We start from the raw sequence: 20,518 nt of genomic DNA on the forward strand, positions 1-20,518 counted from the left end.
GGGTCTCCTAGCCGCTCAGGCAAATCATATGGTCTAAAAAGGCATTTTTCCATCGATAACGTGACATCATCGCACCAAGTGCGTGCTCTTTCAGTCAATTAGTGTGCAAGGAATATATATATATATATATATATATATATATATATATATATATATATATATATATATATATATATATATATATATACACACACTACCGTTCAAAAGTTTGGGGTCACATTGAAATGTCCTTATTTTTGAAGGAAAAGCACTGTACTTTTCAATGAAGATAACTTTAAACTAGTCTTAACTTTAAAGAAATACACTCTATACCAGGAGTCACCAACGCGGTGCCCGCGGGCACCAGGTCGCCCGTAAGGACCAGATGAGTAGCCCGCTGGCCTGTTCTAAAAATAGCTCAAATAGCAGCACTTACCAGTGAGCTGCCTCTATTTTTTAAATGTTATTTATTTACTAGTGTGACAGTCCTAACTGTCGTGCGGGTTCTCAGGACCATCCAGGGAAGACATTGTCGTGAGACGCTTTAGACTTCTTTATTATTTCAATCAGAGTCTTTTGCGTGCTTTTCAGCAGCTGTCTTTTTTCTCACGTGAGCACACGAATGGTTTCCTCCCGTCCGCCGTCTGCTTTTCAGCAGCACGTCGCCGTCGTTTGCGTGGCAGCAGAGGATGGTTTCCTCCCGTCCGCCGTCTTTCTCAGTCTCCTCCCTTGATGTTCACGTCTCTCACCCTTTTATACGGTCCGAGAGGGTGATTGCACTGTCCACAGCTCCGCGCTCCACGCACCTTATGCTGATTGCGGCGTCGCTCCCGGCGCGCCCCTCCTTGCCGCTCGCTCGTCCACGCCTCCTCGCCGCCATCTTGGAGCGGGCGCCGTCGGTCCGCCGGCACCGCCTCCCCACAATTAGCAAGCTGGTCTCGCTTTGCTCGACATTTTTAATTCTAAGAGAGACAAAACTCAAATAGAATTTGAAAATCCCTGAAAATATTTTAAAGATTTGGTCTTCACTTGTTTAAATAAATTCATTTATTTTTTTACTTTGCTTCTTATAACTTTCAGAAAGACAATTTTAGAGAAAAAATACAACCTTAAAAATGATTTTAGGATTTTTAAACACATATAACTTTTTACCTTTTAAATTCCTTCCTCTTCTTTCCTGACAATTTAAATCAATGTTCAAGTAAATTTATTTATTTTATTGTAAAGAATAATAAATACATTTTAATTTAATTCTTCATTTTAGCTTCTGTTTTTTCGACGAAGAATATTTGTGAAATATTTCTTCAAACTTATTATGATTAAAATTCCAAAAAAATATTCTGGCAAATCTCGAAAATCTGTAGAATCAAATTTAAATCTTATTTCAAAGTCTTTTGATTTTCTTTTAAAATTTTTGTCCTGGAAAATCTAGAAGAAATAATGATTTGTCTTTGTTAGAAATATAGCTTTGTCCAATTTGTTATATATTCTAACAAAGTGCAGATTGGATTTTAACCTATTTAAAACATGTCATCAAAATTCTAAAATTAATATTAATCAGGAAAAATTACTAATGATGTTCCATAAATTATTTTTTTCTTTTCTTTTCTTTTACATGAGTTATTATTTGTACAAACATGGTGCAAAGTAATTCATGATTTGTTAAAAAAATGTTAGTGGCTAGCTAGTTAAAATGAGATATTGTGATTTCACAAGACTGTCTTAGAAGTGATCATTTGAAAATGTTCAATTTGAAAAATGTGCACTTAGAGAAAATATAAAAATAAAGTGTTGCATATTTATATTTATCTGTTTCTATATATATTTAATGTGAGAAATCATTAAGATGATCAGTGTTTCCACAAAGATAAATATCATTAAATATTAATAATAACATAGAGTTAAAGGTAAATTGAGCAAATTGGCTATTTCTGGCAATTTATTTAAGTGTGTATGAAACTGGTAGCCCTTCGCATTAATCAGTACCCAAGAAGTAGCTCTTGGTTTCAAAAAGGTTGGTGACCCCTGCTCTATACATTGCTAATGTGGTAAATGACTATTCTAGCTGCAAATGTCTGGTTTTTGGTGCAATATCTACATAGGTGTATAGAGGCCCATTTCCAGCAACTATCACTCCAGTGTTCTAATGGTACACTGTGTTTGCTCATTGGCTCAGAAGGCTAATTGATGATTAGAAAACCCTTGTGCAATCATGTTCACACATCTGAAAACAGTTTAGCTCGTTACAGAAGCTACAAAACTGACCTTCCTTTGAGCAGATTGAGTTTCTGGAGCATCACATTTGTGGGGTCAATTAAACGCTCAAAATGGCCAGAAAAAGAGAACTTTCATCTAAAACTCGACAATCTATTCTTGTTCTTAGAAATGAAGGCTATTCCAAAAAATTGTTTGGGTGACCCCAAACTTTTGAACGGTAGTGTATATATATATATATATATATATATATATATATATATATATATATATATATATATATATATATATATATATATATATATATATATATATATATATATATATACATATATCATTTATTTACAGTCCGGCCCCCGGCCAATTTTTTTTTTATTGTAATTTTTTAAGAATTTATCTGAATGTGCATGAACTATTTCTGTTCAAAATTGTTTGGAATGTCAAATGTTTAAATATTAACTGTCCGTTTACTGTATTGTGCCAACTGTACTACTATAGGAGTACATCTTTTCTATTGTTTGATTGAAAATAAAACAGCAACGTTCATTTGGCTGTCGATTTTTTAATTTAATGCTTGAAATAAGAAATTATCACTTAAAAAAAGTAGTTTTATACTTGTGAGTGTTGATGACACAGCTTTGCAACAGTTGATATTCTAGTTTCAAGCATGTTTTACTCAATATAGGTCATCAAATCTCAGCTACAAGCTGTAATATCTTACTGAGATCATTTAGGACCAACACCCTTAAAACAAGTAAAACACTCTAACATAAAATCTGCTTAGTGAGAGTAAATATCTAATCAGACAGAAAACAAGCAAATATCACCCTTATTTGAGATATTTAATCTTACTTAGATTTCAGTTTTTGCAGTGTAAGGCGCACCGATTATAAGGCGCGTTAAAGGGATCATTTTATGTTTTTTCCCCCTGCATTTAAAACACTTCCTTGTGGTCTACATAACATGTAATGTTCGTTCTTTGCTCAAAATGTTGCATTGATGATGTTTTACATACCTTTTACAGCTGCTTTCTGACCGTCTCTTCACAATGCGCCTTATTTATGTGCGACAGCGTCTTCTCCTGCCGTCTTTTTGTTGTAATTTTTAGCGATTCCATAGCGGGTTTACTGACAGATGTAAGTTAGAACCATACGCTACTTTGTATTAGAAATGGCAACAGTGCCAGTCTGCCCCCAAACAAGAGGATCGAGAACATTTATTGACTACGATGGCGGACGCACAGAAAGGCCCTGTGGGTAGATTTATACTATAAATGGATAATCCGGTGACAAATCCGTTCGTTTTGAGGAAGCATGAAGGAAGGCAGGATTGTTTTTTAAATATCCACGCATTGCCTTCACGGTTTGATTTCCACACACACCATGATAATACCCGTATGTTGAAGCACAGTACGTCTGCCCTAATAATCCCACAATCCATCAAGCGGTGCGACTTCGTAGCTTTTTGACACATTTTTGAGCGCCATGTGTAATGTTCTTTATTCTCAATGAAACATCAACGTTTTGGTCTTGCTTGCCTACTATCTAGCGTCATTTACTGAACAGGTGTCAACCTGCAGTCCACACATATCTTTTATGTATGATTGCCATTACACCGTGTATCACATAAAATTGGTTCGAGGTCAGTGAGCACAGCCAGAATTAATACATATAGTATTTTTCGGACTATAAGGCGCACATAAAATCAATTTTCTCAAAAATCGACAGTGCGCCTTATAACCTGGTGTGCCTAATGTACGGAATGATTCTGGTTGTGCTTACCGACCTCGGAGCAATTTTTTTTGGTACATGGTGTAATAAGTGTGACCAGTAGATGGCAGTCACACATGAGATACGTGCAGAATGCAATATGACGGCAGTAAACAACACCAAAACTTTAAATGTTCCATTGAGAATAAAGAACATTACACACGGCGCTCAAAAATCTGTCAAAATGTTTTAGTACGACTTTGAAGCCGCACCGCTTGACGGATTGTCGACCCATTACGGCTACCGTAGTCAGAGATACAATTATTACTGTGGTGTGTGTACAAGGACCGCAAAATGGCACCCATTAGCAGACATATTATCTGGCGTTTTGTTTCACAATATTTTGCAAAACCAACTTTTCTTACCTTCTGGTACCTGCTGATCTGTATTTGAGATCTGCATAAGTCCTGAAAATGTGCGCACGTCCGCCACTGTAGTCGATAAGCTTCTTCTTTTTCTCTATCTTCTTGTTATGGGACATTCATTCTCCGCTGTTGCCATTTCTAACATAAAGTAGTGTAAAGTTCTTACTTATATCTCGTTATGGAAGCGCTAAAACATACCGGTGTAGTGAGATTACATTATTCACCCACGGAACTGTAGTTATTAGAGAGTTCCGGTCAGATGGGTTTTCACGGGTTCACGAGTGTTGTTGATGCACTAGCGAGCCGCGGATGAGGAGATGCTGCTCCGTTATTGATTGAAGTAAAATGTGAATGTCATTAAAACAGTTAGCGCCATCTTTCGACACTTCTTCCGCTCCCGTCCTTGCACGCTACACTGCAACAACAAATATGACGGGGCGAAGACGCTGTCGAAGGTGAGTCACATAAATAAGACCGCCCACAAAACGGCGCATCCTGAAGAGACTGTCAGAAAGCAACTTGAAGATTCAGGATTCAGGATGCTTTATTGCTGTCCATTCTTCTAACATGTACAAGACACATAAGAACTGAAATTACATTTTCGGCACAGTCCCACTAAGAGCAGAAATACGTTACAGGGAGACAAGACAGGACCGCCAAAGGATCAGCCACTTACGGCGCTCCTTAAAAAAGGTGGGAAAAAGGTGATATTGGGATAGGGGGGAAGCGTAAGAAATATCAGTCAAAGGCTGGACCCTCGGGAGGGGGTCCAGACTGAGTCCAAGGGAAAAAAACTCATTTGCCATAGCACACATAAGCATGTTACATATAATCACAACAACTCACAAAAGAGGGGGGGAGTTGGGCACCCTGGAGGCCGGCCTGCTGCTATAAAGCGCTACTCAGCCGTCCATCTGGCGAAGGGAAATCAAGCGGTGGTGAAGGCGTGGGGTGGGGGTGGGGAGCAATGTGCCCTCTAAGGTGCGCGCCTGTGCAATTGCGCACTGCTCAAGCGTCCTCTGCGCACGGCAAATCTATGCCACGCACAAAATCAAATACAAAAATAAGTGCATAGTAATTTTTGACACGACACGGACATGACAGAGAAAATAGTTTTCGTCATCATTGTTCAAATATTGTAACGTCTGTCGAGACGCTTTTAGGACATGAATTCCATCCATCACTTTATTGAGCAAAACTCTTTATTGTCGGCCATAAACACATCACCAAAACATGAGTAAAAAAAATTATATCCAGCAAAACTGGTCATTTTCTGCAGTACAAACCAGACCAAAAGCAACTTTGTTATATCAACAGCAGCCGCTCGCTCTTTCTCACTTGCGCCAACACATGCACATATGGCACTTAGCCAGCGATGCGTTTACAGCCACACTAAAAGTCGGACAACTCCAACACCACACATAAAGTGTAATTCCAGGTCGTTACACTATGATTTACCAATCAAATGTGTGCTTATTCTAGTGTCATTTATGAGGAATCATGAAATGCTGTTAGTATATTAAATAAATACTAATAAAAAAATATTTTTTACAAACAGGAAGTTGCAGGAATGTACACATGATCCCCTGCTTACATCTCATTGTGCAACATGTGAATGTTTTAATGGGAACTAAATGCAATATCTGAAAGGGGTACAAACTATTTCCAAAGCAGGACCTCCACCCAGACAAACAATACAAGTACACAGTTCATGAAAAACAATATTTTTTGTTATTGTCATTGTAATTGGGCCTAAACACTTATATTAGAAATGGAAATGACTGCTGACGTTTGATTATAATAATAAGAGAATGTTGTCTGTCTATCTGTGTTGGCCCTGCGATGAGGTGGGCACTTGTCCAGGGTGTACCCCGCTTTCCGCCCGAATGCAACTGAGATAGGCTCCAGCACCCCGAAAGGGACAAGTGGTAGAACATGGATGGATGGATGGAGATTGAACTTGTTATTTAGTCAGGTTTGGGACAGGTGTGCTGCTGGTGTAGCCACAGTGTGCACGTCTGATGTTGCTCACATGGGCTCCACTGTATGCTCAGGGAGTTTTTGCGTTTGCTCACACACATGAAAAATTAGAGGGGACATTGGTGGGGAGTGTGTTTGTGCATATGCCCATTGTCTTTGGGTGTAGTGGTGTTGTGTCCTTAGGCCTGGGGCCTATGGATACTAAGATGATGTGTAAAACATCATCTATGCAACATTTTGACCAACGGACCACCATTACATGTTATGTAGACCACAAGGAAGTCTTTTACATTTAGAAAAAAAATCCTCATATGACCCCTTTAATGCGCCTTATAATCCGGTGCTCCTTTTGTGTGAAAAATGACCTGAATAAACCCGCTCATCGGCAGTGCGCCTTATGTTCCGGTGCGCCCTATGGTCCAGAAAATATGGTACATAAGGCGCACCGAGTTATAAGATGCACTATTGATTTTTGAGAAAATAAAAGGATTTTAAGCACGGAGAATAAAGCATTATGTGGCGCGATGGAAGGCAGTTATTCATGTTCTTCGTGCATTTCCAGAGATGCGTCGCTCCAGCGAGAATGACTCGCAAGGCTGCGACGTTCCCGGCTTCCTCAAACTGGCCTGGTCCTTCAAGCAGCTGCCGAAGGTGAGCGGCGCCCAGGCGGTCATGTGAGGACAATAACGACCACGCTAACTTGTAACGTACGTCTCTTTGTCCTAGCTCCTGCCACTCAAGTCTGACATGGACTATCTGCAAGATCAGCATCTGCTCCTGTCGGTCAAGTCATGTGATGGCTTTGAGTCGTATGGTGAGTCCTTTTTTTGTTGTTGCCGTTTGTACCGAACGTTCCTGTTTGGTTAATTATATTGCCGTTGCCCCTGCTGGATGATCATGATACTGTACCAGAAGAGACAATTCCTGAATGAATTGCGTGTGAATGTCTAAATGCTGAAGATGAACTGAAATGCTGACAGAATGTAGTACAAACCCCATTTCCATATGAGTTGGGAAATTGTGTTAGATGTAAATATAAACGGAATACAATGATTTGCAAATCCTTTTCAACCCATATTCAGTTGAATGCACTACAAAGACAACATATTTGATGTTCAAACTCATAAACTTTTTTTTTTTTTTGCAAATAATAATTAACTTAGAATTTCATGGCTGCAACTTGTGTCAAAGTGTTTGGGAATGGGCATGTTTACCACTGTGTTACATGGCCTTTCCTTTTAACAACACTCAGTAAACATTTGGGAACTGAGGAGACACATTTTTGAAGCTTCTCAGGTGGAATTTTTTCCCATTCTTGCTTGATGTACAGCTTAAGTTGTTCAACAGTCCAGGGGTCTCCGTTGTGGTATTTTAGGCTTCATAATGCGCCACACATTTTCAATGGGAGACAGGTCTGGACTACAGGCAGGCCAGTCTAGTACCCGCACTCTTTTACTATGAAGCCACGTTGATGTAACACATGGCTTGGCATTGTCTTGCTGAAATAAGCAGGGGCGTCCATGGTAACGTTGCTTGGATGGCAACATATGTTGCTCCAAAACCTGTATGTACCTTTCAGCATTAATGGTGCTTTCACAGATGTGTAAATTACCCATGTCTTGGGCATTAATACACCCCTATACCATCACACATGCTGGCTTTTCAACTTTGCGCCTATAACAATCCGGATGGTTCTTTTCCTCTTTGGTCCGGAGGACACGACGTCCACAATTTCCAAAAACAATTTGAAATGTGGACTCGTCAGACCACAGAACACTTTTCCACTTTGTATCAGTCCATCTTAGATGAGCTCAGGCCCAGCGAAGCCGACGGCGTTTCTGGGTGTTGTTGATAAACGGTTTTCGCCATGCATAGGAGAGTTTTAACTTGCACTTACAGATGTAGCGACCAACTGTAGTTACTGACAGTGGGTTTCTGAAGTGTTCCTGAGCCCATGTGGTGATATCCTTTACACACTGATGTCGCTTGTTGATGCAGTACAGCCTGAGGGATCGAAGGTCACAGGCTTAGCTGCTTACGTGCAGTGATTTCTCCAGATTCTCTGAACCCTTTGATGATATTACGGAGCGTAGATGGTGAAATCCCTAAATTCCTTGCAATAGCTGGTTGAGAAAGGTTTTTCTTAAACTGTTCAACAATCTACTCATGCATTTGTTCACAAAGTGGTGACCGTCGCCCCATCCTTGTTTGTGAATGACTGAACTTTTATACCCAATCATGGCACCCACCTGTTCCCAATTTGCCTGTTCATATGTGGGATGTTCCAAATAAGTGTTTGATGAGCATTCCTCAACTTTATCAGTATTTATTGCCACCTTTCCCAACTTCTTTGTCACGTGTTGCTGGCATCAAATTCTAAAGTTAATGATTATTTGCAAAAAAAAAAAGTTTATCCGTTTGAACATCAAATATGTTGTCTTTGTAGCATATGCAACTGAATATGGGTTGAAAATGATTTTCAAATCATTGCATTCCGTTTATATTTACATCTAACACAATTCCCCAACTCATATGGAAACGGGGTTTGTATGAATGTAAGAATAGTTGGAACGTTGGAATGGTTTGAATGTTGAAGAGTTTGAATTCCCAGGAAAATCCGGAATTTGGTTTGGAACTTGGAAAAGTGTTAGTTTGAATGTCCAGGATAAGTGGAATGTGTTGATGTTGGAATGGTTTGAATAGGTTGAAAAATGTTGGAATTGTTCAATGTTCACACGAGCTGCACCGTCATCATAGAACCATGTGACTATTTGATAGAAAATACATAAAGTAGAGTCTAATGATTTATTTATTTAACAGTTAATATCATACTCACCACCCGCACACACACACATAGCTGTCAAACCCCACATATTAACAAATAACATCAGGGTGGTTTCACCTGCAAATTATTATTCACATGCAACAAGATAACCTTACCACTTCAAACCTCTGAGCTTCAAAGCCATCAAACCCCAAATCCTTTTCAACTTATATCCAATTGAATAGACTGCAAAGACAAGATACTTAACATTCCAACTGGAAAACTTTGTTATTTTTTGAAATTTTAGCTCATTTGGAATTTGATGCCTGCAACATGTTTCAAAAAAGCTGGCACAAATGGCAAAAAAGACTGAGAAAGTTGAGGAATGCTCATCAAACACTTATTTTGAACATCCCACAGGTGAAAAGGCTCATTGGGAACAGGTGGGTGCCATGATTGGGTATAAAAGCAGCTTCCATGAAATGCTCAGTCATTCACAAACAAGGACGGGGCGAGGGTCACCACTTTGTCAACAAATGCGTGAGCAAATTGTTTAGGAACAATATTTCTCAACAAGCTATTGCAAGGAATTTAGGGATTTCACCATCTACGCTACGTAATATCATCAAAAGGTTCAGAGAATCTGGAGAAATCACTGCACGTAAGCCATGATATTACGGACCTTTGATCCCTCAGGCGGTACTGCATTAAAAAGCGACATCAGTGTGTAAAGGATATCACCACATGGGCTCAGGAACACTTCAGAAAAACACTGTCAGTAGCTACAGTTGGTCGCTACATCTGTAAGTGCAAGTTAAAACTCTACTATGCAAAACGAAAGCCATTTATCAACCACACCCAGAAAAGCTGCCAGCTTCACTGCTCATTTAAGATGGACTGATGTAAAGTGGAAAAGTGTTCCGTGGTCTGACGAGTCTACATTTCAAATTGTTTTTTGGAAACTGTGGCCGTCATGTCCTCCGGACCAAAGAGGTAAAGAACCATCCGGATTGTTCTAGGCGCAAAGTTGAAAAGCCAGCATCTGTGATGGTATGGGGGTGTATTAGTGCCCAAGGCATGGGTAACTTACACATCTGTGAAAGCACCATTAATGCTGAAAGGTACATACAGGTTTTGGAGCAACACATGTTGCCATCCAAGCAATGCTATCATGGACGCCCCTGCTTATTTCTAGCAAGACAATGCCAAGACACGTGTTACAACAGCATGGCTTCATAGTAAAAGAGTGCGGGTACTAGACTGGCCTGCCTGTAGTCCAGACCTGTCTCCCATTGAAAATGTGTGGTGCATTATGAAGCCTAAAACACCACGATGGCGACCCCGGACTGTTGAACAACTTAAGCTGTACATCAAGCAAGAATGGGAAAGAATTCCACTTCAAAAATGGGTCTCCTCAGTTCCCAAACGTTTACGGAGTGTTGTTAAAAGGAAAGGCCATGTAACACAGTGGTAAAAACAAGAGTCTGCTGGCATGAAGAATGTGATTAAGAGCAGCTACTAACAGAGGACAAGACGCGGTGCCAACATTGTGCAATCAAAGTGGGTGAATGTGAATATCGACAACACCCACGCGTGCATTCCAATGTCTGTCAGGAACACCACCACACCTGTCATCATCCTTAAGTTCACCAACATCAACAAAAACTGCCTCTGCCAAGGCAGCCAGCCAATCTGAAGGGAACACATGTTTGTATCAGGGTGTCCAAAACTACGGGCATCGTCAGTCTGGCCTAATTCTAGTCTAATTTGAACAACATTTTAGTGAGATTGTTGCCAACAAAACGCCACCTAGTGGTCAATTCAAGTCATTTTGCTCAATGGGTTTTATATTGAAGAATAATGAGCGTAGCATCAATTCATATCACCCAAACCAAACAACCTCTCCCCGCTAAATAAACTCTAACCAACACAAAGTCAACACACAACCTGCTCACAGAACTATGTGGACAATAGAAAAAAGGTCCAAGCACCATACACAATTTAAAACTACACCCATTTAAATCCACTACAACTTATTCTTGATCTTTTCCTCCAGATTTTGGCGCGCTCTACCTTCCACATTTTTCACCCGATTCAAATTGTTCCCACGTCAAATTGTTCAGCCTATTCGGAAATTGCACTCTTTCCCTTGACAAATTCACAAAAATTCCCCGATTTCCCAGAATTCCAGGTTTTCCGGGACATTTTTTCCATTCAAAATGAATTGGCCATTTTTCAAACTTTCACTATTTTCACATTTTTCAACCGATTCAAATCATTCCACCTTCAACACATTCCACAATTTTGGAAATTCTAAATACCCTTTTTTCCAAGTTCCAAAAAATTCCAGGATTTTCCAGAATTCCTGGTTTTCCATAGCCCTATTTCCACCCTTTTTTCTGGCGACTACTCCTTCCACATTTTTCAACGCATTTCAACCGTCCTACCATCAAAACATTCCTCTTAATTAGGAAAAAAAAACAAAAACAAAGTTAAAAAAAAACAAAGTTTTTTTTTAACTTGAAAAATTGCCAACATGTTACTACTTCAACATTTCTCCACAGATCTGAAAAAAATCCAACACCAACCACTTCAACTCATTTAGACAATTCAAGTTTTTCACCATTTTGCATTATATATATATATATATACATACCGTATATATATATATATATATATATATATATATATATATATATATATATATATATATATATATATATATATAAATATGTATATATATATATATATATATATATATATATATATATATATATATATATATATATATATATATATATATATATGTATATATATATAAATGTATATTTATATATATATATATAAATATATATATATATATATATATATATATATATATATATATGTATATATATATATATATATATATATATATATATATATAAATATATATATATATATATATATATATATATATATATATATATATATATATATATATATATAAATATATATTTATATATATAAGTATATATATTTATATATGTATATATTTATATGTGTGTGTGTATATATATATATATATATATATATATATATATATATATATATATATATATATATATATATATATATATATATATATATATATATATATATATATATATATATATATATATATATATATATATATATATATATATATATATATATATATATATATATATATATATATATATATATATATTGGTAGAGTGGCCGGGCCAGTAATCAGAGGGTTGCTGGTTACTGGGGTTCAATCCCCACCTTCTACCATCCTAGTCACGTCCGTTGTGTCCTTGGGCAAGACACTTCACCCTTGCTCCTAATGGCTGCTGGTTAGTGCCTTGCATGGCAGCTCCCGCCATGAATGGGTGAATGTGGAAATACTGTCAAAGCGCTTTGAGTACCTTGAAGGTAGAAAAGCGCTATACAAGTATATCCCATTTATTTATTTATATATATATATATATATATATATATATATATATATATATATATATATATATATATATATATATATATATATATATATATATATATATATATATATATATATATATATATATATATTTAGATATATATATGTATATATATATATATATATATATATATATATATATATATATATATATATATATATATATATATATATATATATATACACAGATATATAATTGCATATTTATAGGTGTATACAGTATATATGTATATATATTTTGACAGTTATTATCGAACTGTCATGCTCCCCACAGACGCTGTCAAGCCCAACAGACACAGCTTCACAAACATGTGCAGAACTCTTCAGATCACACTTAACATCAGGGTGGTTATAATAACAAGTAAAATAAAGTTTCATTTACCAATTATTATTCCCACCAAGCCAGGAAGAAGCAGCTGTTTTAGCGTGCGTACACACACTACATCACCATGTCGAAACACGTTCATGTAACTAACACTGCCTGGATTAATGGGACCTTTTCAAATATAGTGTGGTCATGGATTTCAAGTGTTAGTAAAACTACATGACCCGTCATCAATCAAGATTGACGCAGGTCAGGCTGCATGGGAGAATACGAATTGGAGAAACGTGTGTAATTTAAAGCGTGTAGACAAACACGAGGGCCCAAAATGTTGACTTTTAAGGAAGCTGTTTTGTTTTCCCAGGTGAATGCTGCGTGGCTCTGCGTTCGCTGGTCGGCGCCTCGGAGCAGTTTGAGACCTTCCTGAGCCACCGGGGTGAAGAAATTGGCTCCATCAGAGGACGGGTGCGGCTCCACGTGCCCAAGGAGAGGCGAGGAACCCGCCAGAAGAGCCATGGTGTGTCCGTCGGAATAACCCCGGGCCTCTACCGCCCCTCTGGCCTCCTCGCACTTTCGCTTCCTTCCTGGTCTTTCACCTCCTGTGCCGCGCGTTCCTTGACTGTCCTGCCAGTCTCACATTGCTTCCTCTTTTGGTTTCGCAATGACACCCCCTCACCCCCGCTGCCCCCCTGCGGCTTGGCTTTGCACTTCCGCTTCCTCTTTTGGCTCCTGATTGACTGACCCTGACCAGATGCATCCTGAGACACACACGGGTGTCACCACGCCCCCAGGTCAGCACTTCAACTCCACTCTGCCCTAATGCCAGCACGCTGACATTGAAACCACCACACACACACACACACACACACACACACACACACACACACACACACACACACACACACACACACACACACACACACACACACACACACACACACACACACACACACACACACACATATACATTTGTTACCTTCTTGAGACCTGAGAAAAATGCCTCCCTCTTTAGGACCACCCTTTCTAGACATATAAAGATTTGTATTTACAACATTAATAATATATACATACTGTGCAAATATAAAAAAGCTTGTTGTGAAAAATTTGTTGGAATTTCACAAGAAAAAGATCAGAATTTCACAAGTAACTCTTAGAATTTTGGCATTTTTATAATAAAAGTTGTAGTTTTACTCAACGAAAGTCAACATTTTACAAGAAAAACGGAACGTTTGTGCAATATTATGATAAAAGTTGGAATTTTACTCAGCAACAGTCGCAGTTTTACAAGAAAAGCTCAAAATGTTGGCAATTTTATGAAAATTGTTGTAATTTTACTCGACGAAAGTCACAATTTTAGAAGAAAAGTTTAACAATTTGGCAATATTATAATAATAATCTGAATTTTACTTGGAAAAATGATGACAAATGTCACCATTTTACATAAAAAAGTCATAATTTTACGAGAAAATATTGCAACATTACGGAAACAGAAAGAATATGAGAAATTGTTCCCAATTTTATAAGAAAAAAGTCGACTCATTGTGAGAAAAAGACTGATTTTAGTTTATTTTTGAGTTTGTTGTTTGTAATTCATTTTTAATCTTCATTATTTACTTCAAGTTATTACAGTATGTCTCTATATACATATTTATTGTATTAATGTTGGCCAAAGGGGGCGCATTTAAATTTACTACACACACTTGTTATTTCATATGTTGACCAGAGGGGGAGCACTTTTAAAACCGACACAGTCAATTTGAAAAATCCCTCCTTTTTGGGACCACCCTCATTTTGATAGATTTCACCACCAGGGGTGCAAATGAGACATTCTCTATTAGATGCAACGTTATTGGGACCATGATTTATGTCATCACTTGTTCACACCTCCTCATATGGAAGCTACTTTTCCTTCTTGATGTCTCAAGAAGGGTAGGAATACAAGAACACACACACATACACACACACACACACACACACACACACACACACACACACACACACACACACACACACACACACACACACACACACACACACACACACACACACACACACACACACACACACACATACATTTGTTACCTTCTTGAGACCTGAGAAAAATGCCTACCTCTTTAGGACCACCCTTTCTAGACATATAAAGATTTGTATTTACAACAATAATAATATATACATACTGTGCAAATATAAAAAAGCTTGTTGTGAAAAATTTGTTGGAATTTCACAAGAAAAAGATCAGAATTTCACAAGTAACTCTTAGAATTTTGGTATTTTTATAATAAAAGTTGTAGTTTTACTCAACGAAAGTCAAAATTTTACAAGAAAAACGGAACGTTTGTGCAATATTATGATACAAGTTGGAATTTTACTCAACAACAGTCGCAGTTTTACAAGAAAAGCTCAAAATGTTGGCAATTTTATGAAAGCAGTTGTAATTTTACTCGACGAAAGTCACAATTTTAGAAGAAAAGTTTAACAATTTGGCAATATTATAATAATAATCTGAATTTTACTTGGAAAAATGATGACAAATGTCACCATTTTATATAAAAAAGTCATAATTTTACGAGAAAATATTGCAACATTACAGAAACAGAAAGAATATGAGAAATTGTTCCCAATTTTATAAGAAAAAAGTCGACTCATTGTGAGAAAAAGACTGATTTTAGTTTATTTTTGAGTTTGTTGTTTGTAATTCATTTTTAATCTTCATTATTTACTTCAAGTTATTACAGTATGTCTCTATACACATATTTATTAATTTTTTGTATTCATTTTGGCCAAAGGGGGCACATCTCAATTTGTTATACACACTTGTTATTTCATATGTTGACCAGAGGGGGAGCACTTTTAAAAGCGACAAAGTCAATTTGAAAAATCCCTCCTTTTTAAAACCACCCTCATTTTGATAGATTTCACCACCAGGGGTGCAAATGAGACATTCTCTATTAGATGCAATGTTATTGGGACCATGATTTATGTCATCACTTGTTCACACCTCCTCATATAGAAGCTACTTTTCCTTCTTGATGTCTCAAGAAGGGTAGAAATACAAGAACACACACACACACACACACACACACACACACACACACACACACACACACACACACACACACACACACACACACACACACACACACACACACGTTATTGTATTTGTTACCTTCTTGAGACCTGAGAAAAATGCCTACCTCTTTAGGACCACCCTTTCTAGATATATAAAGATGTATATTTACAACATTAATAATATATACATACTATGCAAATATAAAAAAGCTTGTTGTGAAAAATGAGTTGGAATTTCACAAGAAAAAGGTCACAATTTCACAAGTAACTCTTAGAATTTTGGCATTTTCATAATAAAAGTCGTAGTTTTACTCAACGCAAGTCAACATTTTACAAGAAAAACTCAACAGTTGGGCAATATTACGATAAAAGTTGGAATTTTACTCAATAACAGTCACAATTTTACATGAAAAGCTCAACATTTTGGCAATTTTATGAGAACAGTCATAATTTTACTCGACAAAAGTCACAATTTAATAAGAAAACTGTAACATTTTGACAATATTATAATAATAATCAGAATTTTACTTGGCAAAATGATGACAAAAGTCATGATTTCACTCAAAAAATGTCACTATTTTACAAGAACAACAAAAAAATTGGCAATATTGTGATACATTTGGCATTAAAACGTAATAATTTGACATAAAAAAGTCTTAATTATACGAGAAAATATTGCAATATTACAGAAACAGAAAGAAAATGAGAAATTGTTCCCTATTTTATAAGAAAAAAGTCAACACATTGTGAGAAAAAGACGGATTTTAGTGTATTTATTTATTTTTGAATTGTTTTGTTTGTAATTGATTTTTAATCTTCATTATTTACTTCAAGTTATTGCAATATGTCTCTCTATATATATATTATTTTTATATTTTTTTGGCCAAAGGGGGCGCATTTCAATTTCTTACACACACTTTTTATTTCATATGTTGACCAGAGGGGGAGCATTTTTAAAACCGACACACAGTCAATTTGAAAAATCCCTCCTTTTTTGGGACCACCCTCATTTTGATAGATTTCACCACCAGGGGTGCAAATGAGACATTCTCTATTAGATGCAATGTTATTGGGACCATGATTTATGGCATCACTTGTTCACACCTCCTCATATGGAAGCTACTTTTCCTTCTTGATGTCTCAAGAAGGGTAGAAATACAAGAACACACACACACACACACACACACACACACACACACACACACACACACACACACACACACACACACACACACACACACACACACACACACACACACACGTTATTGTATTTGTTACCTTCTTGAGACCTGAGAAAAATGCCTACCTCTTTAGGACCACCCTTTCTAGATATATAAAGATGTATATTTACAACATTAATAATATATACATACTATGCAAATATAAAAAAGCTTGTTGTGAAAAATGAGTTGGAATTTCACAAGAAAAAGGTCACAATTTCACAAGTAACTCTTAGAATTTTGGCATTTTCATAATAAAAGTCGTAGTTTTACTCAACGCAAGTCAAAATTTTACAAGAAAAACTCAACAGTTGGGCAATATTACGATAAAAGTTGGAATTTTACTCAATAACAGTCACAATTTTACATGAAAAGCTCAACATTTTGGCAATTTTATGAGAACAGTCATAATTTTACTCGACAAAAGTCACAATTTAATAAGAAAACTGTAACATTTTGACAATATTATAATAATAATCAGAATTTTACTTGGCAAAATGATGACAAAAGTCATGATTTCACTCAAAAAATGTCACTATTTTACAAGAACAACAAAAAAATTGGCAATATTGTGATACATTTGGCATTAAAACGTAATAATTTGACATAAAAAAGTCTTAATTATACGAGAAAATATTGCAATATTACAGAAACAGAAAGAAAATGAGAAATTGTTCCCTATTTTATAAGAAAAAAGTCAACACATTGTGAGAAAAAGACGGATTTTAGTGTATTTATTTATTTTTGAATTGTTTTGTTTGTAATTGATTTTTAATCTTCATTATTTACTTCAAGTTATTGCAATATGTCTCTATATATATATATTATTTTTTATATTTTTTTGGCCAAAGGGGGCGCATTTCAATTTCTTACACACACTTTTTATTTCATATGTTGACCAGAGGGGGAGCATTTTTAAAACCGACACACAGTCAATTTGAAAAATCCCTCCTTTTTGGTACCACCCTCATTTTGATAGATTTCACCACCAGGGGTGCAAATGAGACATTCTCTATTAGATGCAATGTTATTGGGACCATGATTTATGGCATCACTTGTTCACACCTCCTCATATGGAAGCTACTTGTCCTTTATGATGTCTCAAGAAAGATAAACACACACACACACACACACACACACACACACACACACACACACACACACACACACACACACACACACACACACACACACACACACACACACACACACACACACACACACACACACACACACACACACACACACACACACACACATTGAAGAAGCTGATTTTTACATGTATTGACCAATTTCTCCACTTTATTACATGTGGCTTTTTCAGAGTGGTTACGTTTTGAGAAAGAGGACAGAGGTGCAGGCAGAGTTCACGCATCCACACGAGTCCCAATTAACAGGTAAACACTTCTTTTATGGTTCCCCGTGAAAGCCCGGCATCCTCAGCTCAGACCTCTGACAACGACTATTTGGATCAGTTGATTAAAAAGTCATGCCTTCCGCTCCTCCACACAGTTTTGCTTAAAGGCGCTTTAGGGAAAGTTGAGGTTTCACTGGTTGCAAACAGCATCAAAATAGGTGAAAACATAACCTTTATTATCTGAGAGTTCACCATCAAGAGTTGTTGGGCAAGTTATAAATGTATATTGTTTGTATCACTCACTGACATTTTAAATGTCAATATTAGTAGGGTAAATGACACCTCAGTGAGTGTATGGCACACTCTTTACATGTATCGGTAATGTGTTAGCGTTTCATAATGATCATCTGCTAGATTAAAAAGGTCACTACATTTGACTTGCAATTAAAATTCTTAGTTTGGAGCACAATGGGGTTTAAAATGTCAAAAACACTTTAATACGTGCACCACATTCAAGCAATCAATCCTTTTGTCGTTGTCATAATAACATCAGTTATACATGTCAATAAAACTGTGTTAGAGCATAGCACAGACGCATATAAGTGCAGAGATATGCACGTCACTATCAAAGCATTCGACAATAATAGTACCGTATTTTCTGGACCATAGGGCGCACCGGATTATAAGGCGCATTAAACGAGTCATATTATTATGATTTTTTTTCTAAATGTAAAAGACTTCCTTGTGGTCTACATAACATGTGATAGTAGTCCAAATGTTGCATAGATGATGTTTTACAGATCATCTTCAAGTCGCTTTCTGACAATCCAATCCACTTTATTTATATAGCACATTTACACAACAAGAATGTTTCCAAAGTGCTGCACAGCCATGTTAAAAACAATATTAAAAACAATATTATGCTACACCAATGACTGAATAAAAACAAAGAATAAGTGAATAGAAAACCAATACAAAAACAATATGAAAAATAAATATGATTAAAAACGATTTTAAAGGGTAATACCAATTAAAACAGTAAAATAGACATCAAAATGTATAAAAAAACACAGAGGACAACAGAGGACAGAAGACCACACAACTCACGTAGTGTTAAAAGCCAAAGAATAAAAGTGGGTCTTAAGACAGTCGCTTCAGGATGCGCCGTTTTATTTACGTGCCTCCACTTCGACAACGTCTTCTCCACCGTCATCTTTGTTGCAGCGGTGTAGCGTGCAAGGACGGGAGTGGAAGAAGTGTCAAAAGATGCACTGCAAAAAGTCAGTGTTCAAAAACAAGAACAAAAAAATACAAAAATGAGGGGAATTTTATTTGAACTAAGCAAAATTATCTGCCAATGGAGCAAGAAAATCCGGCTTGTCAAGACTTTCCAAAACAAGTCAAATTAGCTAACCTCAATGAACCCAAAAAATACCTTAAAATAAGTATATTCTCACTAATAACAAGTGCACTTTTCTTGGTAGAAAAAAAAAAGAGACCTTTTTGCTCAATATGTTGAAAAATATTCTTAAATGAAGTAAATGCTAGTGCCATTATCTTGACATAATGATATGCATCATGATTTTTTTTTTTTCATTCTTGAAGTAAGAAATTATTACTTTAAAAAATGTGTTTTATACTTGTGAGTAGGGATGTCCGATAACATCGGACTGCCGATATTATCGGCCGATAAATGCTTTCAAATGTAATATCGGAAATTATCGGTATCGGTTTCAAAATTATCGGTATCGATTTCAGAATGTAAAATTTATGACTTTTTAAAACGCTGCTGTGTACACGGACGTAGGGAGAAGTACAGAGCGGCAATAAACCTTAAAGGCACTGCCTTTGCGTGCCGGCCTAATCACATAATATCTACGGCTTTTCACACACACAAGTGAATGCAATTCATACTTGGTCAACAGCCATACAGGTCACACTGAGGGTGACCGTATAAACAAGTTTAACACTGTTACA

General features: G+C 36.6%; 1 protein-coding gene across 2 annotated transcripts in view; it reads left to right on the forward strand.

The window, feature by feature from the left end:
- Positions 1-20,518, forward strand: part of inppl1b (inositol polyphosphate phosphatase-like 1b) — a 94,489-nt gene that overhangs the window by 53,659 nt on the left and 20,312 nt on the right. For both annotated transcript variants that reach the window (XM_062044310.1, XM_062044311.1), the window contains exons 21-24: positions 6,870-6,958; positions 7,034-7,121; positions 13,260-13,412; positions 18,509-18,581. In XM_062044310.1, the coding sequence (XP_061900294.1) occupies positions 6,870-6,958; positions 7,034-7,121; positions 13,260-13,412; positions 18,509-18,581 (403 nt within the window). The remainder of the gene's footprint in view (positions 1-6,869; positions 6,959-7,033; positions 7,122-13,259; positions 13,413-18,508; positions 18,582-20,518) is intronic.

Source organism: Entelurus aequoreus, linkage group LG04 (assembly GCF_033978785.1).
Source record: "Entelurus aequoreus isolate RoL-2023_Sb linkage group LG04, RoL_Eaeq_v1.1, whole genome shotgun sequence".
NCBI lineage: Eukaryota > Metazoa > Chordata > Actinopteri > Syngnathiformes > Syngnathidae > Entelurus > Entelurus aequoreus.